The sequence below is a fragment of the Triticum aestivum genome, chromosome 7B (genome assembly GCF_018294505.1).
Source record: "Triticum aestivum cultivar Chinese Spring chromosome 7B, IWGSC CS RefSeq v2.1, whole genome shotgun sequence".
In the NCBI taxonomy this organism is placed as follows: domain Eukaryota; kingdom Viridiplantae; phylum Streptophyta; class Magnoliopsida; order Poales; family Poaceae; genus Triticum; species Triticum aestivum.
In genome coordinates this window covers 75,800,588-75,822,239 of record NC_057813.1, presented here as the reverse complement: position 1 = coordinate 75,822,239, position 21,652 = coordinate 75,800,588, and the positions used below count along the sequence as shown (strand labels likewise).

Here is a 21,652-nt window from a genome sequence, read left to right as displayed (position 1 = left end):
TATGACTATTTACAGAATACATGTCTACATTACATTGATGAACTGGAGTTAGTTCTGTGTCACCCTATGTTATAGCTATTACATGAGGAATCACATCCGGCATAATTATCCATCACTGATCCATTGCCTACGATCTTTTTACATATTGTTCTTCACTTATTTACTTTTCTGTTGCTACTGTTACAATCACTACAAAACCCCAAAACATTACTTTTGCTATCGTTACTTTTATTACCATACCATTTTTGCTACTAAATACTTTGCTGCAGATACTAAGTTATCCAGGTGTGGTTGAATTGACAACTCAACTGCTAATACTCAAGAATATTTTTTGGCTCCCCTTGTGTCGAATCAATAAATTTGGGTTGAATATTCTACCCTCAAAAGCTGTTGCGATCCCTACACTTGTGGGTTATCACGCGACACTGGAGCGGGGAAGCGGCAACATGGACCGTGAAGTTTCAGGATCTCAGGGAAGTTTTCAATTTCCCAAAATTCAAAGGGAACTTGGGGCCAAGTTTACATGATCCTCTAAAATTAATCTGGGTCTATAGGATCTGTTAGAGACGTTTTTCCCCCAAATTCTCTACTATTAAAGGAGATGGAACGTCGTGATGTCCTCCCCTCGTGGTTCGACAGCCATCGACAGAAAAAATTCCAGCCTCGCGCGAGCAAGGGGCACCATCCCACCAGCCTAAAAAGTTACTAGCCGGGCCCACTTACGAGATCCATTGCCAACTCAGCCCATGAATGAGATACATCGTTTTCATACAACCACGTCCTTCCCCCACGATCCATCCCCAATCACCTCGCACAAGAATCACCCGATTTTTGTTTTACAGTACGTCCCACTTCCAACCCTCCGGCTTACAATGGGGAAAAACCCTACCAATGCACGCACGTCTCCATTGCGATCCCGAACTGCCGCTGGACCAGACATATGCGCACCTCTACACATGCACAATCGGCTAGGGCTTCTCCCATCGTGAACTACTGTATTTCCTAATGACCTAACTTCCTTCTTCCTTGTTGTGCTCGGCATCGTGATGGCCGCCATGTGCATCGTTTCAATCGTGTTCCTCCGCGAGGAGCGCGTCACTCGCGGATACGCGGGGTTCACGCCTATGCTCGGGCCATTGTGCTCTACCTCGTGGCCTCTGAACTCACCAGCAATGGTCGCGGCGGCAGGATCCTTTCTACCGCCTTCGTCGAGATGCTCCTGGTGGTCCTCTATGAAGCCCTAGCAGGGTCGATCGTCAATCCATGTAGGTTTTTCTCTCATCTCTTGTTTTCGTTCTCTCTATCTCTGGTCTACAAGGGCGTGCTATGGCTGCGGGTACAGTCACCTGCCATAAGCGGCTTAGCGCGTCACGATGATCTGTGGGCTCATGGGACTCCCTTCCTACAGGCCATCATGCTAGCTACATCAATCCCGGAGCAGGACCGGTCGTCTCGGCTTCACAGAGAATCGCAGGCGAGGGCGACGGTGACGGCCGCCAGCTGCTCGTGGGGCTAGAGGAGGGCGTGGCTGGGGCACGTGGTCGATGCTTGGGACAGCTGCAGAGCGGCGTGCGCACGAGTGCAGGGCAGACAGTAGCCAGGGTGGTGGGAGAGGACCCAAGACACGTTGTGTTCATGTAATGTTCGTCTCTCCCTTCTGTTCATCCTCTATAAATATGCTTTCCTCTTGTATCCTCTAGCTCTGACTATGCCTTCCTCTTGCATCATGTAGCTCTAAGAACGACTTGTGCAGAGAAAGATGAAAAATCTAGGGGAAGATTTTGGTGAGGAAGAAGAACAAGGTAATTTATTTCTGGTCAACAAAACAAGTTTGTTCCTACACTTTGAAGTTGTGATTTGTGCTTATTCACTAACATTGAGAGTATTAATGGGTATAACATGGTCTGATCAAGAGAAGGGAATACTTCTCTACGGGTTATTTTATCAATGATAATGATAAGAAATCATAATGGAATATTAATATAAGATCATAGTACGTACTTTCTTTGCTTGATATATGTATATTAAATCTCTATATGTATATGCTCATGCCATCAAAAGTCTTTATTTCCTAGAGATAGAATAGATACATTATCACATGTTTTATATGTTCGCTTCAAACTGAAGATTCCAATATTTATTTAGCAATCTTTTGCAGGTTTTGAGGTTGCTCCATTCCATATTGTTGAGCTTCGTAAACCTTTTGAACGAGTTTGACTCTTAGTGCTCTTAGATAAGTGGCAACATTCATAACATAGTTATACATGAGTTTATCATCATAATTTCGTTTTCTAATCTTTCACAGGTGCAACAAAACATATATGATATGCTACTAAGCTTTCATAATGGACTGTCAATGCTACTTATTGTAGATATGCTGCTACGCTCTTAAGCTTTCCTATTAGAATTTTAACATTTCTTAAGTACTTCCCTTTACTCCTAGACTTGTAGGTATTATGATCAGGGTCAGGTTTCACTAATTAACTGATGGGCTTGTGCAAATATTTTGAGATCAACTGAAAAGAAAATTAAACTTCTTGATTTCCCAATTTAGCGAACCAGATCAAAGAGTTGTGTAGCCATTAGGTGGACAGCTTCACACTGGCGTAAGTATTCATGACACTGTAATATAACACTTCTTTGCCTTCTACTTATATTTGTTACTATAAAGGAGACTGCATCAATCTTGGTGTGTCATTGTTTTTTTTAAGAAGGTGTGTCATTGTTATATTGTTTAAATTGTAACCAAGCATATGTAAAATTTGGTATATGGTTCTGTTGGTCAAAAGTCATTATTCATGTTTCAAGGGGAGGCCATACACCTTTAAGTATTGAAGCTGGGAAGACATGTAGCTGACTTTTGCTTTAGGTACTCCCTCCACGAAATATAATGCCCCTGGCTTTGCTGTGCGACCTTGATTGTTTTTATATACAAAAGTACATGCGTTGGACATGTATAAATTGTATTGAATTATTTTCTTGCAAAACAATTGTATTTCATATATGTTTATACTAATTTTGTAGATGTACAATAAGTGATAATAATTGTTAAAGTTGTGCGATGAAAACATGAAAAAGTATTAGAAAGGAGGGGTACTATTTACTGGCATCATTTAATATCTACTTATTTTGTTTCAAATAAAGTTCCAAATTTAGACTAATTTTTTGTTCTCGCGTCATGCACGCGCCTCTAATCTTAATGATGTTGGCTGATATACCTAGACTGTACATAGGATCCTAATTATCTACACTGCCAACTACACCAGGTGACAACTTGCTTCAATAAAGCTTTGTCTGTGACACAAAGAAAATGGTGTGACACGGACAAGGAGACGAATTGTCAAAGTAATAAAGTTTTCACTTAAGCTTCGGATACAATTTTAGTCATTGAAAGTTGTCATTCAATTTTTGTTTCATAAGGAACTTCTATGATACGCCCAAAGAAATAATGTATTTGCTATAACCAAACTGATCAGATTATCTTATACTCCAAAGTAAGCACATCAAACATTGAATAGTGCAATGATTTGATCGGTAACATCATTATTTTCTGATATCTCCCGTGGCAACGCACGGGCATACGACTAGTTTCCTCTAAACGGTATATTTTTTCAGATAGAAGATCGTTGGAACTGCTTTAAGAACATCTCAAATAGCTCCCTTAAGAAACTTCCAATATAACTGACTTTACGGGATGACCCTACAATTTAGGGGAAGTTGCCTGAGATCTCCTTACCGTAAACTTCTTCAAAAAATATATTTTTATTTTCAATTAAACAAAAAAGATAATGGTCTAGGACCCTCCCATCAGTGACATGTGTAACGCCCGACAAGGGGCGTCGTAGTGACCGTCGGCACAAGGCGGCGTGGGCGCGACCATCGACGAGGGGCAATGCGGGCGTGGCGGTGGGGGGTGGCGTCGTTCTAGCGAGGTTTCAACTGGGCCCCAGTGTTCCGGCGGGGCACGTGGTGAAGTTTCCCCGCGGTTTCTAGCCTGCCAAAATTATACCGGAAGATCATCTTCCCATAGACATGAGGGATGGTAGGACCTAGTTTACAGGATCCCCTAAAGTTTGACAAGTCTATGGTACCATGACCCTTACGCCGCCAACTCCTATTTGGCGCCTCAGCACCGGTTAGAGCCTAACCCACAAACTGGCGCACCCCCCCTTCCTTTGACTCCCCGAACCTTCAAAAAAGGTGCGCGAAGTAAGATTCGAATTCATGATTTTTTTTCAATGATGAACTTTGTAAAATTCAAATTCACAAAAACAATTAAACTCGTGAAAGTTTTAAAAATACATGAACGTTTTAAAATTCATGAATTATTTAACTTTGAAGTCATGAACAATTTTTGAATTTGTTAAGTTTTTTCAAGTGATTTTGTAAAATTCATGAACTTTTTAAATTTTGAATTCATGAAGAATTTTCAAATCATGGAAAAAAGCCATGAACTTTTTTTAAATTCATGAATATTTTTAAAATCGAATATGTGAACAATTCTCAATTCATGATATTTTTCTAAATTCATGAACCTTTTCAAATTCACCAAGATAATTCAAATTCATGAACTTTTTCAGATCCACAAATTTGTAACCATTTATTCTAATCCCCAAACTTTTTCAAATTCTTGAAGTTTTCCTAGTGTATAAATTCGTGAACATTTATTCCAATCCGTGAACTTTTTTCAAATTCATGAACTTTTGTAATATCTAATGATACAGGAACATTTTGTTTAAATGTGTGAACTTTTTAAAATTTATGAATTATTTTCAAGTCTGAAAACTTTTTAAATTTCATGTTTTAAAAAAATTCTATGAAAGACCGGCTGTTGTTTCCTACTAGCAGATTTTTGTGATCTGGACATTTCTATTTTATATTTCTTTACGGCGCTTAAAGCTCTGACGTGGAGCTCCCCATACCGCCTTACCAGATTTTTTTAAAAATCTAGGAATATCGCCTTATCAGTTTTTTCTTTTTGAGCGATACCGCCTTACCAGGTTTTTTTTTTTGAGACAACTCACGAAGCTTTTTATTGATTCGTCACAATGTTTACAGGGACGAAAGAAAGATCTCCGGGATGGCCTAACCACACATGGCGTCCACCTCCGAGAGATAGAGCATGCTTCGCTAAGTTGTGAGCTTCATAATTTGAGCTCCTAAATTCATGGCTAACCTTACACAAATCGAAAGTTATAGAATGGCTTAATATTTCATGGACAATAGCACCATATGGAGATGCGTCCTCCTTCTTCAGAGAGTCTACTACCTTCTTGCAATCCGATGCAACATGAATGCGCCTTTGGTACAAGTCCTCCGCAAGTGCAAGTCCCTCCCTTATCGCCATGGCCTCTAGCGTTTCCAGATCCCCAATATGCTCCATGATTAGCGCAGAAGCTCCCAAAAACAGACCATCTGAACTTCTGCAGATTGCACCCACAGCCCCGAAGCGAGCCTGCCTTGGTGCGGCCGCGTCCACATTGATCTTCACGCATCCCGTGGCCGGAGCCTGCCACTGGGTTGGCCTTGTAGCTTTGACAATGGTCCTTCGAGGTTCACTTGCCTTAATATATCTCAGGTCATCAAGAAAGCTTGTGATAAATCCATAAATAGATTGCGGTGATTGGAAGATGTCCTCATAGATCGCTTTCCTTCGGGCTCGCCAAATCGCCCACATAATAACAATCATGTGTGCAAACATATCTCTGTTCAAAACTCCACTCATAGCAAAAAGCCAATCCTTGGGATATTCTTCCACTCTATCCACAAGATGATTGACCAAATCCTTCGGAGCTAAGGCCCAAACACTGCTTGACATCGGACACATAAAGAGTGCATGTCTCCAAGAGTCAGCCGCCCCGCACAAAGGGCACTTGTCCTCGGTAGCCATATTGCGATGCTTGAGTAAATCAATAGTGGGCATGGAGTTCCTCGCCAATCTCCAAACGAACATGCGAAGTTTCGATGGAACCCGCATGTGCCAAATGGTACTCCACTTATCCGCCTCCTGCTGCACAATAGATGTTCCCGCTTCTCCGCTCATCCAGGCCTCCCGTTCGAGCTTCGTTCTGAGAATCATGCGATAACAGGAGCGAACACTGAAATTTCCTTTTGGTTCTTCCTGCCAAGCCCAAAAGTCCGCAACCTTGCGAGTACACAGTGGTATCTTCAGAATATCGTTGGCATCAAAATGAGCAAAGGTTGCTCGAATCAACTCCTCCTTCCACGATGCCGTGGTACTGTCTATAAGCTCGGAGACCATAACTGGAGGGTTTTGCGTTAGCGATGTGATAGGTCTGCTTACTCCTTCCCTCAGTATCCAGTTGTGTCTCCAGATATAAGTGGACTCGCCATCTCCAATCCTCTTCACGGTACCTTGTATCAAAACATCCCGACCGTCAATGATCGAGCGCCATACCTGGGAAGGGTGTGACCCAAGCTCCGCCTCAAGAATAGAAACCTCCGGAAAATAAACGGCCTTTAAAATCCTGGCACTTAAGCTGAGCTCCCCCGTTAGCAGCCTCCAAGCTTGCAGTGCTAGGAGAGCTAAGTTGAAGATCTCCATATCCCGAAATCCCAATCCTCCCAAGCTTTTCGGGCTTGTCATAATATCCCAAGACACCCATGCGGGCTTTCTTCTCCCCTGCTTGCTTCCCCACCAAAATTGTCGTATGATTGAAGTTATATTTTCACAAAGGCCTCTTGGCAATCTGAAACAGGACATAGAATAGACTGGTATAGCTCGGGCCACAGCCTTGATTAACACTTCTTTACCTGCTGAGGACAAAAGCTTCTCCATCCATCCTTTGATCTTCTCCCAAACCCGGTCTCTCAAGTATTTGAACGTGCCATTTTTCGAGCGTCCCACATTGGTTGGCATGCCTAAATAGCGTTCATTCAAAGTCTCCTTGTGCACATGCAAGGTGTTTTTTATTGATTCCTTCAAGGCAGCCTGACACGACTTGCTGAAGAAAATTGAAGACTTCTCATGGTTGATTCTCTGCCCCGAAGCTGCACAGTAGGTCTCGAGCAAGTTTGATGCCACACCTGCACCCTCTACATTGGCCTTGAATAGCAACAGGCTATCATCTGCAAACAACAAGTGGTTAACGGTGGGAGCCGTTGGGGCCACTTGAATACCTGCAAACGATGACGAAGAACTAGATTTAAGGAGGCACGAAAGGCCCTCTGCTGCAATCAAGAATAAGTAGGGGGAGATTGGATCTCCTTGTCGGATTCCTCTCGATGGTTGGAATGATTCGAGCTTCTCTCCGTTGAACATAACCGAGAAAGATACCGAAGACACCATGCTCATCACAGTATCAATCCACTGTCCTGCAAACCCAAGTTTAGTCATGATAGCCCTCAAATATGTCCACTCTACCCGATCATAGGCCTTCATCATGTCCAATTTTAGTGCACAAAAATTATTTGATTTTGATCTAGACCGCTTCATAAAATGCAGACACTCATAAGCTGAAATTATTTTGTCAGTAATTAACCTTCCGGGGACGAAAGCAGACTGCTCCTCAGAGATAATGTCTGGCAGAATGAGTTTCAGTCTATTTGCAATTACCTTGGATGCTATTTTGTATAACACATTGCACAGACTAATAGGTCTATACTGAGATAAAGCAGTGGGGCTTGTTACCTTGGGTATGAGCACTAAAACCGTATCATTAATGCATTCCGGATTCTCCTCCCCTCGGACTATCCTCAAGATAATTTTTGTTACCTCCTCTCCACACACATCCCAGTGTCTTTGGTAAAAATGAGCCGGGAAACCATCGGGACCCGGTGCTTTTGTTGGAAATATCTGAAAGAGGGCAATCTTAACCTCCTCATTCGTATAAGGGGCACATAGTGAGGCATTCATCTCTGCTGACACCTTCCTTGGAACATGATCAAGTACTGCGTCCATGTTTTGTACTCCCTCCGAAGTGTACAAATTGTGATAGAAATCATTGGCCAACGCTCGTAGCTCTGCCGGATCATCAACCACTACCCCGAGGGAATTTTGGAGGGCTTTTATCATGTTTTTCTTCCTTCGGATACTAGCTCGTAGATGAAAAAACTTCGTGTTGCGATCGCCGACATTGAGCCATTCTATCCTGGATCTTTGCCTCCACATAACTTCCTCTCGATGATACATCTTGATCAGATTTTGGTTTATTTTCAACTCATTATGTGAGGGAGCTATCCTTGCTGGGTCGGCCCGCAGTTCTTCCAACTCCTTCTTAAGCCTCTTTATTTCCTTCCGGACGCTGCCGAAAGTGCCTCTGCTCCATTTAACTAGGCCCTGTGAGATGGTTTGCAGTTTCTGTTTCAAATCCTCCACCGACAGACATGGAGGGCTAGCTTCCCAATCTGCTGAAACCACTTCCTTAAAACCATCATGTAATTCCCACATCAACTCGTACTTAAAAGATTTCTGTGCTTGCAACCGATCTGTATCTCCGAAATCCACCAAAATCGGTACGTGATCCGACGTGGCGCATGTGAGATGTGAAACCGCGGCCATAGAAAACTTGTTCATCCATCCTGCATTAGCTAAAGCTCTGTCCAACCTACATCTTGTGTAGCTTCCTCCAGCGACTTTTTTCTCAAAAGTCCAAAAGTGCCCCGAGTAGCCCAAATCTTGCAACATGCAAATATCTATAGTATCTCGGAATGCTTGTATTTGAGCATTACTCCGCTGCCCAACCCCTTCATGCTCTTCCGGACGTAAAACTTCGTTGAAATCACCCACGCACAACCACGGCAAGGAGCTCAAAGTACTGATATTCTTCAAAACTGTCCAGGTTTGGTGTCTCAAATTTGTTTGTGCTTCCCCATATACACATGTCAGCCTCCACCTGTCCTGGTTCTGTTCCTCAACCAAAACATCCAAGTGATAAACAGAGTAACCAAAAATCTCAACCTTTATTGAATTATTCCAAAACAGACCAATACCACCACTTCGGCCCTGACTACTGACAGCATATGCATTATCATAACCCAACGTACCAGATAAAGCTTCTACCCTATTACCATCTATTTGTGTTTCAACTATGCACAACAGGGTAGGGGCAAATTGCCTCGCGAAATCACGAAGCTCACGAACCGCCGCGGCTTTGCCCGCGCCACGGCAGTTCCATACAAAGGTACTCATTGACCTCGGCGGCGCCCGTCGCTCGGGCCCGCCATCTTCATATCACCTTTAACCTGCACGTTTGTTCTAGCCACGTTGGTCTTTTCCGATTCGTTGAGTGTCTTCGCCCTCTTCATGTCCTGTGAGCCGCTAGGACTTGGTGGTGCCCCCGACAACGGGAGGGCAAGCTGTAGGACCTGATCCTTGCTAGGGGTCGCATGAGGAGCCACCTGCGGGTTCAAGTTTGGGGCCCTTTTCCTGGTATAATCTGCTTCTTGCATCTCTAGATCATCAGTTGCATTGTCCGCACCATACACCTCTGTCTCTTCAGGCCTGCCTCTCTCACCCCTGCCACTGCCCCCGTTGCGGCCTCCTCTGCGTCCTCCTCTACGCCCACTGCCATTCCCAGGGCCACGACCAGATCTCATGGTCCAAGTTGCTCTAAGCTCCTTAAAAACCAGTGCCGAAGGAGGGTGGATTCCGTTTCCATGTTCTTTGAACAGATGCCCAAGCATTCCACACACGGCGCACCAATCGGGTAACTTTTCATACTTCACACGATAGATCTGACGTTTACCATCACGGATCATTGAGACAGCGTTTTTGAGGGGCTTCATGACATCAATCCTCACCCAAACCCGGTGGAAATTACCAACAAAATCCTGTGAATTTGGTTCTGCATATAGCACCTCTCCAATTTTTGATGCCAGGGACGGCACTAGGTGCGCATACAAGTCTGGCACATCATGTATCTGCACCCAGATCTCAATGGTATCCAGCGGAATAGTTGATGGTTTTGCAAGTCCATCATACGGTTTGATAATTACAGCATCCCCACGAAAGTGCCAAGGACCCTCCAGAGTGACTCGCTCCCAATCTCCTAAACAAGAGAATTGGATCGTGTATAGATTATCATCCAAAGGTTTAAACTTCACCTCTTGCGCTAGATCCCACGCAGCCCTCATATTCTTGAAGAACCAATATTGACTATATGTCTTGCTTGAGTGAACCCTGGCCACAGCGATCCAACGAACAGCGTCTGGCGGCGCCTCTCTCTCGTCAAAAACGACATCGTCCAGATCTTCCTCCCGCAATCCAAGCTCCTTCATCATCCTCTCCATCTCCTCATCGACCCTCTGATCCGCAGCCGCCTTTCCCGGAGCCCCGACTGACGACATCTCGATCCCTAGCCCGACTATCACCGATCGGACCTTGTTTATGGAACCCTAGACCCTCCGCACTCCCCCGCAACGTCAGAGCGAAGAAGGAGAGGATACAGCGGAGGTAGGGGAAGAAATCTCGACGGCGGCGCAGATCGCCTCCGGGAGGACCCAAAAACCCTAACGAGAGGGAAATGCTTATTACCGCCTTACCAGGTAGTATGAGGGTGACAGTTGCATCATTCTAGGCCCTAGGAGACCAACAACATTCACGGCCACGGCTTCTACTGGGCCGCAAGTTTCGGCCCGCTCTCCCGCGGTATATACCGAAACCGCGATCGCGCTCTCCAGGTCCATCCAGCGCCCCTCCCTCCCTCCTCCCCCCAAGCGAAATCTGAAAAGCCCTAGCTAGCACCTCCTCCCCCCGATCCGCCGCCGCCATGGCCGCTCCCGCCGTCGCCGCCGCGCCGTCGGCCCGCAAGGGCGAGACCTACACCGACACCAAGCGCCGCGACGACGTCCGCGGCGCCAACATCGCGGCCGCGCGCGCGGTCGCCGACGCGGTCCGCACCTCCCTCGGGCCCCGGGGCATGGACAAGATGATCTCCTCCGGCGACCAGGAGGTCATCATCACCAACGACGGCGCCACCATCCTCTCGCGCATGTCCCTCCTCCAGCCCGCCGCGCGCATGCTCGCCGAGCTCTCCCGCTCCCAGGACGCGGCGGCCGGCGACGGCACCACCACCGTCGTCGTCATCGCCGGGGCCCTGCTCCGCCGCGCGCAGTCGCTCCTCGCGGCCGGCGCCCACCCCACCGCCGCCGCCGACTCCCTCCACCGCCTCGCGGCCCGCGCCGTCCAGGTCCTCGAGGGCATGGCCATCCCCATCGAGCTCACCGACCGGGACTCCCTTGTCAAATCTGCCTCCACCGCGCTCAACTCCAAGGTCGTCTCCCAGTACTCCGGCCTCCTCGCCCCGCTCGCTGTTGACGCCGCCCTCTCCGTGGTCGATCCCGCCCACCCGGAGCTTCTTGATCTCCGTGACATCCGCATCATAAAGAAGCTCGGCGGCACCGTCGATGACACCGAGCTTGTCCGCGGCCTTATCTTTGACAAGAAGGCCAGCCATGCTGCCGGAGGGCCATCTAGGATCGAGAATGCCAAGATCGCTGTCATCCAGTTTCAGATCTCACCGCCCAAGACTGACATTGAGCAGAGCGTCATCGTGTCAGACTATGCGCAGATGGACCGCATCCTCCGTGAGGAGCGCAATTACATCCTAGGGATGGTTAAGAAGATCAAGGCGTCTGGATGCAATGTCCTCCTCATCCAGAAGAGCATCTTGCGTGATGCGGTGACCGAGTTGTCGCTGCACTATCTCTCAAAGGCCAAGATTCTGGTGGTCAAGGATGTAGAGAGGGACGAGATTGAGTTTATCACCAAGACTCTCAACTGCCTGCCAATTGCCAACATTGAGCATTTCCGTGAGGATAAACTTGGGTATGCTGATGTTGTCGAGGAGGTGTCTGCCGGAGATGGCAAGATTGTCAAGATCACTGGCATCAGGGACATGGGGAGGACTGCAACTGTGCTTGTCCGTGGGTCCAACCAGTTGGTTATTGATGAAGCTGATCGCAGTATCCACGATGCCCTATGTGTCATCAGGTAATGTGACTTCCACTGAAACAATCTTCTGTGTGTTATATGCTTGAAAGTTTCTTGATTGTAGGCCTGCCTTTCTAGGTCGTTTTAATATGCTGATTTGGGTGAAATATTAATCTTCTTAACCATCTCTAGATTTAAGTTACTTTACATCATTTAACTCAAATCTGTCTATCTATGTGTAGCAGTTATTAGTTACAGCCCATTAAGACCATAGGATCATACTCCTAATTTTCTATTGGAGCTGTTCATTGCAGTAAAAACAACGAACATATGTTCTGCTATAATCTGTTTCTTTGCGTATTGAAAACAACATTGGTTCATTAGTTTAATCTCAAGCAATTACAGGATCCTTGCATTCTTGTAGGTTGGATTGCAATCCTCATGCTTCAAGTAAATGCCAATTATCTGCATGTTGCTTGCACATATACTGTCATGTTATCTTTCTGCCATGATCATCATGGTCTCCTGTTACGCTCATGCTATTTGGGTGATTGCTCAATCATCCCGTCATGTGGTGCTTTGCATGGGCAGTACACTTGTCTTAAGATACTGCAGCAGTAAGCGAGGATAAATAATATGGCTGTTAACATAATAGCAGATCAATTATGTTGATTCATTTGTCATTTGCTAAGTTGGAATGCAAGATGAATTAGGAAGCTGCATTTGTCATTTGCTAAGTTGCACGTCATGTCTGTTCATGGTTACAATGACCCTTTGTCATGTATGCTTGTGTGTCTGAACATTTGGTACTTTGTGTGGACAATAAATAGATTTGTCAAATTAAATTTCATTAGAGTAAGTGACAAGGGTGCTGTGTGTGGAAGCTACCTTTGAGCTTGTTGGAGATGATTTAGGGTTAGCCTCGGTACCTACCTGCTTCATGAGCACAGTGAAGGCGACTCTGTCTCTCACCCTTCACCCCAGTCCTCTGTATTTTAGCGCTTGAATCTGATGGCTATATCACAATGGACTAAGTGCTGCAGTAGGGCACTAGAGTGGCTAGGCAGCAACTTTTAAGTTCTAATCTTGTTAAACATAGTAGTTGTTAGTATCTGTGCATGCATGTTGGCAGGTTATATGTTTCTAGTTTCAGCAAGATGGCAAGTATAATGTAAGCTGGCTAGTAATATTAGCTAGCGCTTGGTCAGCTAATTGTACAAGCGTGAGCTGCATATAAGTCAGATGCCAAAGTCAATTTGGCTAGTCACGTGAAGTAATACTTAGCTGTTTGAGAGTGAGCTGTAGCTGTAGGTTTGTTTGTAATCCTATAAAAGCAGCCGTGTCCTAGTTGTAGTGTATAAGGGCATGTACAATGGTTCTATCTTAAGAGTGCCACGTAGGATAAATGATGAGGTGGAGGAGAGAGAAATCGTAAGATAAGGCTTGTCTTCTCTTATTTAAGAGAAGACAAGGGATGATCTCTTAGCACAATTTGTCTCACCATGTTTCTAGGAACAACTAATTATTGAAGATAAGGCTAAGAAATGATCCATTGTAGACATGTTTTTTTGTCATCTCTAATTTACATGCAAGACTTAAGATAAGACTATCTTATCAACCATTGTACATGCCCTAAGCTTCATACCACTAGTTTTGTGCATGTGTACAAGAGAAACCAGTGCAGTGACGAAGGGGTGTGTGTGTGTGTGCAACTGTGCATTGCATCCTTTGAAAAGGAAATCCTGTTGAGAGCTAGTAGCTAGCTCCAACACCTTTTACTGCCTTAATGCTTGTGATTTTCAACACTTACACAGTAGTAGGCTTTAGTGTAATCGGTGCATGACAATTTGTGGGTGCACACATCAGATCTTATGAAATTGATAATATTTTCTGAGCAAACTATTTATGTCTCTAATTTGAGTGACTGCTCATTTTAAGGAAACTCATGTGCGAACTCTAGATGTGAGAAATATGGATATGTTGGGCTGGTAGGATTAACCTTACAACTTATGTTGATTCATAATAATAGATGGTTGCTTCTGAATTTTACTTAAGAAACAACTGCTTGGATGTCTTGTTTGCCCAAATATGGGGGGCCTGGCCTTCTGGTCTGTATGGCCTTGTGTTCATAAGTATAATGACAATTAAAATAAGTGTATATGCCTTGCACATAAGTAGACATGTATCCCAATGAAATGACCATCCTTGCTCATGGTGTATTTCAAGATTGTGCATTATTTTGTACTATCCGTCTCAAAATATAGTATGTTTTTGTAGTCTGGTTTAGCCTACAAAAATGTCTTATATTTTGAGACGGGGGTGGTAGTATTTATGGTGTTGCATCTTAGCCTAAAATTTGTTGTTTCTTAAGTGTTTTGATCCTGTTCATGCTTATTTTTCTGAAGGTGCTTGGTGAACAAGAGGTTTTTAATTGCTGGTGGCGGTGCTCCTGAAATAGAAATGTCAATGCAACTGGCTGCCTGGTCAAAGGAGCTCCACGGGATGGAGAGTTACTGCATCAAGGAGTTTGCTGATGCACTTGAGGTCATCCCTTACACACTGGCTGAGAATGCAGGGCTCAACCCAATCGCCATTGTCACCGAGCTAAGGAACCGTCATGCCAAGGGTGAGAAGAACACGGGCATCAACGTGAGGAAAGGCCAGATCACAAACATCCTGGAGGAGAATGTGGTGCAGCCGTTGCTTGTGAGCACGAGCGCCATCTCGCTGGCTTGCGAGTGCGTTAGAATGATCTTGAAGATTGATGATATAGTCACTGTAAGGTAAAGCCCGTAGGGCTGATGATCCTTTTTAGGGCTGTATTTTTCTGTGTGGGGGTGATGACCACTTTGGCCTGTCTGTGTGGGGTGCACTGAGTTACTTTTATTTGTGAACGTGGCTCTTTGATGTGTTGTGATTTTGTGGCTTTGGTGTTTTGCTCTAGATATTGGTATGTTGTATCAGTAAAAAGCATCCAACATCCTCCAGCAACAATATGCACAATTAACTCTAAAGCAAAGCATTGGTGCGGATTAAATCTAGTAGGATTTGTTTCTCGCGTCAAATGCCTCTGAGATGTTTGATTGATGGAATGCCTGCCGGGGCCTCTTGTCAACTTCGTGGGCTGTTTGGGATCGATTCATGTCGAGTCAGTTCTGTGCAGAAATCTGATGATTTCTTGCAGCCACACGGTATAATGCTGAAGGGAAGCACAGTGTATGGGTCCAACAGCAACAGGGACGCATGGTTACAATCACCTGGCAACGACTGGAGGGTGTTGAAGCGCGCGCCGCATGATCCTGCCAACCCAATGGCGTTCGAGGTGGCCCAAGGAACAACCGCCTACGCCCGTCTCAAATAAAATCGTTTTCCTATGTTTATCCAAACTTCCTTGAGTATTTGTCATTTCTATGTTCAATACGTACAGTTGAATTTGAATTGTGATGTTTGACATCATGGATTTGTTATATGGCTGAATTTTGTGCATAGTGCCGCGGATGGTCTTATCATGTGAAGATGAACTAAGATTCCAAAACTGAAACTCAGCAGGAGCTCTTCTGAAAAGTTTGAGAAAACAATCTTAAATCCATGTTTTTCTACCCACGACTAGCTAGTTGAGCGGGTTTGGGCATTCTCAAAAGAAAAAGTTGAGCTGGTTTGGGCACTGAACACAAACACAAACACAAACACAAAGAAGTGGATGCCCATATCCATATGCAAATTTACCCTCCTTAGTCCTGAGTTATTAGACTACCTATAAGCCAACAACAACAAAATTCAACAGGTGTGGAATTGCCCTGAGCTTATTGAGCCGTATATAGGCAAGTACTCGATTTGTATAGTTACAACACATCTTTATTGTAGATGTGGCATATGCCATTAGTTACTTCTTATAAATATAGTCTTCACAAAAGAATATGCAAATATATTAATTATAATATTTATCATGGGATCGGGAAAACCCAGTCTTTGAAAATACATGAAACTATCAAATACAACCAGAAGAATCGGGAAAATCCCAGTCTTTGAAATACATGAAACTATCAAATACAATCAGAAAGTTGTCATCATGAATACAAAGATCTACACAAATACATAAAGCCTAGCTACCTAGGCTTGATTTACAAACTCCCTCAAGGGTTTTTCCAACTGTTTCATAACAGCCTCCCATCCTGCATGGGTCGGGTGCATGTCATCCCAATAGAAAAATCTATTTGAATTGTCGCACACAGTGTACAAAAGCTCTGTGGATGACTCGCCTTGCTGTCCGCAGTAACCACCCGAATCCAAACTCTCGCAACACGGCGATAGTTTGCGCTTGAATTGTTTAGACAGCTCTGAGCCTTTACCTACATTAATGCACATGAAATTAAGAATGTTCAGATAAAGTAGTTCAAGTACACAATCAAACCCCCATCAAATTAGATTAAGATAATTCTAAAACAATGAGACGGTTTTGAATGCATGTAGATACATACCTGCCCCATGATCCACAATATTGATAAAGGCGGTGTACACGTCCACGATGTAGACATTCTTCTTTGATGTCATAACTTGTTTCAGATTATCATTGTGGATTGATGCACCCAAGTTTTCAAAAATATCACACGTGGTGTAGTTGTTGATTCGGGTGTGTGATGGCGTGCAACCGATAGGGTGCAAGTTATTGACAAGAACCTTTGTCACCCCGAGCTTCAACAATTGATCCACATTAGCCGCAATCTCTTTTGTCACCTTCCCAATATAAGCATTAATCTACATCGCATACATGAAGATCATAAGCTAGTAAGATGCACAAACAAATTAATTGTTCAAATTAGTGTACGCATATATACATTGTGCGTTGATATGATACTCACATCGTTGGGGCTACTTAGGCCACTGACGCCGGTGCCTGCATAGTCGTTGCCAGAGAAAGCCATGAGCGCTACGGAGTGACTCAGTTGTTTCTCCGTGATGGTCCCGTCCTTGACCATCTTCCTGAAGGTGTCGACCTGTTTGGCGAGGGCGGGGACCTCGTGCGATGTACTGTGCAACACACCTGCACCACCGGTAGCAAAGGTCATGCCAGACGGGTCGCATGTTTTCTTGGCCGTGAGGGCATGCGCCTGAGGGGCTTCCTCCAACCCCAACATGGTTGCTGCAAGTTATTAGTGAAGCAACGAGTACGATAGGGTTAATTACGATGCACCAGGGATTACATGGTACTTCTTTTTTTATGATAATATAACACAACACTTACCGATGAAATCCGACTGGATTTTATAGTTTGAGAAGCGGCCGGACGGAGTATTCGGCCGCGGAAACCCGTCGGCATCGACGTAGTTGGAGCCGTAGGGGTAGGCCCATTGCCGCGACATCTGGGTGACGGGGCCGGTCGGAGGGAGGTTCCCATTGTCGGCGAGGTCATCCCCGAAGACAAAGAAGGTGGCGCTGGACGGCTTCTTCTCATGACCGCCGGTAGGCGCAGGCCGGGCCTCCACGCCATTGGGATTCAGAACAGTGGCGTATCTAGGGGGTGGACAGGGTGGTCCATGGACCACCCTGGAATTTCCCCATAATATATATAGCATAGAGAAAAATATATTTTTATAATAAATAAATATATTTATGTGAATATTTTGCATTGGTGGACCACCCTGGCATGTTGGGCTAGCTACGCCACTGATTCAGAACGAGGATGAGGACGAGGACGAGGACGAGGACGGCCGGAAGAAGCTTCATCGATCCCGGCTACTACTGCTGGCCAACTCTTTCGCCAACGAAAAACCGGGAACTGAACGTAAAGCGCTTGTCTGTGATGCTCGTACACCATGGCCTGGCCCTCTCTTCAATTTATATAGTATGCTCGTACACCACGACCGGCAAAGCAAGTTGAAGTCGGGCTTGCGGCCACGACCGGAGTCGGACACGGATTGACGGATACGACTCATGGACGGTACGTCGTTCAATGGCCAAGCCCAGCAGGCAGCAGCTGCTCGTCTCGCGAGGCCTGCGCATCCTCTGCATGCCCTCTTCCCCTCCTCCGGCCACGACCTCCTCCACCCCGCCGTCAGCTCGTCGGCCGCGCTGCCGGTTGTCCTCGCTCCTCCCCCGGGTCGTTGCCATGGGGTTCTCTCCGGTTTTCAGTTAACCTCCACCCCAGTTGGAGCCGTCGGCGCGTTACCTTCTGCTCTGTCTCTGAGCCTGCCTTTGTAGCAGCTCAACGTTGGCGGTTGTCACCTTCTCAGTAACAGTTGCATAGGGGATGGCTCTTCAAAACCGCAGCTCATACTATATGCTCTAAGCCTCTAACTATATAGTAGAACATAAGTACCAGTCATACTTGAATAGAAAGATGCTCATGCATGCTCATAAGAAGCTGTGTTTCTCATGAGGACTTGTTGGTACTAATAAGCATAATTGTCCTCTTACAAAGTAGAACCAAGTGACTACCAAATTAAAAATTGGTACATTTTGAATTTAGATCACAAGAACATAATTGTGGGAACTGCCTTGAAATGGTGTACAAGTCAACAGACTGAGTTCCTCTTACAATTTCCTCATCTTCCATATATATGTTCGGGAAATGCTAGAATAAGTTCTGAGACTGAATAAGTATGAAACTGAACATGTAGTGCGTGAGAGGCTGTGCTAGTCTTCATTAGTTCTGGGCTTCAAAAGGACCTGATGCTGAGCTCCCTGATGAAGCGGACGAGCCGCTCCAACTCGGACGACGACGACGACCCCAGCTCCGCGACATTCAGCCTCAACTGCTGCGCCATAGCTTGGGCCACCCCTCTGATCTCGTCGGACACCATGGTCCATGGCCTCCCTCACCGTCCTCTCAACGACGCCTCTGTCGCAGACGTCCTTCATGTCCAGCCCCGTCCTCCACACGGCGCCCACGAAGCGGCTGTTGATCTGCTGCTCGGAGAAGAAGGGCCAGCACACCATCGGCACGCCTTCCATGGCGCACTCCAGATTCGAGTTCCATCCGGCGTGTGTCAGGAAGCAGCCCACCGCCCGGTGCTGCAGCACGTCCCGCTGAGGAGCCCACTCGACAACGCGTGCCTTGCCGCCCTCCACTGCCCCGATGGCTTCTCGGAGGAGCGTGGAGCTGGTCATCTGGACCATGTCCGGCCGGAGCGCCCAGAGGAAGGCGTACCCGGTAGCTACCAGGCCGGAGAGGAACTCGGTGAACTGCTCGTGTGTGATCACCGCGCGGCTCCCCAGGCTCACGTACACGACGGACCGGTCCTCGTGGCCATCTAGCCACGCCATGCACCCGTCATCCTCCTGCCACAGGCTTGCGCTTGCGGCGAACCTCGACCTGGCGTGCAGTGGGCCTATGGCGATCGCTTGTGCGCGACGCAATGTGAGCGAGCGCTGGTTGCTCCATGGACGCGGCGGTGTTGAGTATGAGTGCACATGCCTTGCTGGAACGAGCGGTGACCTCGGCGAGCTTGAGCATCCAGGGGTCTTGTGGCCTTGTTCAGCGTAGTAGAGTCCCCGAGGAAGATCTCGGCGCCGGAGGAAGCCCTCCATCCCTGGAACGCCGCACACCGGGTCGTCCGCAGGGAAGGGGCTCTCGCCGAGCTAGGGCATGTACAGGAGCGCCAGGTAGCTGCAGGCGCCGTGCATGGCGAAGGCGAGCGCCGGGATGCCGAGCTCCTCAGCGATGTCAATGGTGAACTGCATGGTGCCATCGGCAACAACGCATGTCACCGGGGCGTCGGCAGACAAGAGCAGAGAACGGTACGTAGCGCTGCTAGTCGTGCACATGGACTCCAAGAGCTCCAAGAAGCTGCGAGGGTGGTCGTCAGGGAGGCCGTCGGGGATAGAAAGCAAGCGTAGGCAAGGCGGCAGAGGTGCCTGGGCAAGGCGGCGGAGGTTGTGCTCGGTGTGGAGGAAAGTGACTTGGACGCCGGCATCGACGAGAGCGGTGGCGAAATGGAGCATGGGGTTGATGTGTCCCTGCCTTGGTCATGGGAACACGAGAACGTGCACCGCGGCATCCATCACTCCGGCGAACGGCAGATCGCCCAACTCGCAGATTTGATGGCAGCTCAGGCCGGCGTTGCTCAGAGTTCCATAGGCCTGATGAAGGAGGAAGAAACCATTGGCAATAAGAACACTCCAAATTAGAAATGGCCTCCAGTAGCATCTTTCCAGTTAGCTGTATTTGCCTTGGTACCACACAGACACACACGGTTGGTCCTACTTGCACTATTTAAGGTACCGTGTGGTAGACACACTATTTGGACTATGACTCTGTACTGTGACTCTGTACATGTGATCGGAATTATTTTGCCATCTTCTCCTTTATCATCGTTCTTCTCAACTGATCCAGGTGACATATACTCCCTCTGTTCCTAAATACTATAAGGCCTTTTAGAGATTTCCATATGGGCTACATACAGATGTATATAGATGTATTTTACAGTGTAGATTCACCCATTTTGCTCCGTATGTAGTCCATACTGGAATCTCTAAAAGACTTATAATTAGGAATGGAGGGAGTAATTTATACGTACCCACTCTTTGGCGTTCCAAACACGTTTTGCACTTAGCGAGTGGTGACAAGCTGAGTTCTTATCCAGGTGGGATGGCAGCTTTGCGTTGGTTGCTATGGCTACGTACAAATGATTTCGTGTTTAATAATGTGATCTGTTGCAATCCATCACAGTATGAAATAGCTAAAACTAACCAGATTCAAATGCACTCCGGCTACATAAGTTGGAGCACTAACCTTTAATAGATTATAAGCCAATAACAAAACAAATGGTAAAGAAGCAAGAGCGTGCATGTGATTTTAAGTTATGCTTGTTCAGTTGTTCTTAGAGCTGCTAATTGCTTAGCTTCTTTAGTTCCAGGTGGAACAAATAAATGGACAATATGAGATTTCCTGGACTACTCCATGTTCATTAGCTAATATTGTTTGCAACCATTCCTTCAGTTCTTTGGAGATGAAGCCAGATTATAATCAATATGAAACATATATATGAACACATCAGTACCCCAACTAACCTGATAATCCCTGAGAGCGACTAAAACAAATGACGGACCCTCATGGCGGCGACCCCTTGATGCCTTCTTTGCCAGCAGCATACTTATTGATTGAACTTGGATGGTCATGTAAATCATGACCTTGGAACAGCAGACGTCCAGCCTCTTGGAATCAGAGTGCCGTGACCATGACCCTGAAGGAGAATTCAGTAAGTCCAAGTTTAAAATCCTCACTGAACATTCAGTACAGTTTAATCATGGGACCCTACAAGATGTAAATGATACAGAAAGCCCAGGAACACCCCAGGCGCAAAGGAAACTTAGAGAGCAGCCTGACTGAAGAAACCATTGAGAAAGAATATGAGAAGTTTCATGTCATCACAGTGACACATACAGAGCACCCAGAGCTTGGCCAGACTTGCAAGGTTTGAAGCGATGGCACCAAAGTTTTCTCACTCACCAATTCCTGAAGGGAAGTCTCGAGCAAGTAAGTGTTAATACTTAATAGCAGTAGAGAGTCATCGTGACTAGAAGAGGGCAGCTAATGAACTTAGTATACGGAGATTCAGAATAGAGATGCATCAGGTTGAAGCAATGTTTCCCTCAAAATACAAATATACTTTCTGAATTTGTAGAAGCACTTTTGAAATTTTGGACAGAGTTTATAAATCTTCAAATAATCTTTGCACATGTGTGCTTCTTGAAAAATGGACAATTCATCTAAACAGTAAATTTACTTTGCAAAAGAAATTATTTCAGAGAATCATGGGA

General features: G+C 46.0%; 2 protein-coding genes and 1 pseudogene across 2 annotated transcripts; 1 reads left to right on the top strand and 2 right to left on the bottom strand.

The window, feature by feature from the left end:
* The first annotated feature begins 10,650 nt into the window (after nucleotides 1-10,650).
* On the top strand, nucleotides 10,651-14,836 carry LOC123156241 (T-complex protein 1 subunit delta). The gene is made up of 2 exons (XM_044574389.1): nucleotides 10,651-11,953; nucleotides 14,299-14,836. Exons 1-2 carry the CDS (start codon nucleotides 10,731-10,733, stop codon nucleotides 14,678-14,680), a joined length of 1,605 nt encoding a protein of 534 aa, XP_044430324.1. The 5' UTR covers nucleotides 10,651-10,730; the 3' UTR covers nucleotides 14,681-14,836.
* A 770-nt stretch (nucleotides 14,837-15,606) lies between these two features.
* Nucleotides 15,607-17,617, bottom strand: LOC123157684 (GDSL esterase/lipase At5g03600). The gene is made up of 5 exons (XM_044575925.1): nucleotides 17,559-17,617; nucleotides 17,136-17,437; nucleotides 16,753-17,033; nucleotides 16,372-16,648; nucleotides 15,607-16,242 (listed from the first exon to the last, which is right to left on the bottom strand). The coding sequence occupies exons 1-5, from the start codon at nucleotides 17,615-17,617 to the stop codon at nucleotides 16,004-16,006; spliced, it is 1,158 nt and encodes a 385-aa protein (XP_044431860.1). The 3' UTR covers nucleotides 15,607-16,003.
* LOC123157682 (nuclear intron maturase 4, mitochondrial-like) overlaps nucleotides 17,571-21,652 on the bottom strand; it is a 12,245-nt pseudogene continuing 8,163 nt past the window's right edge.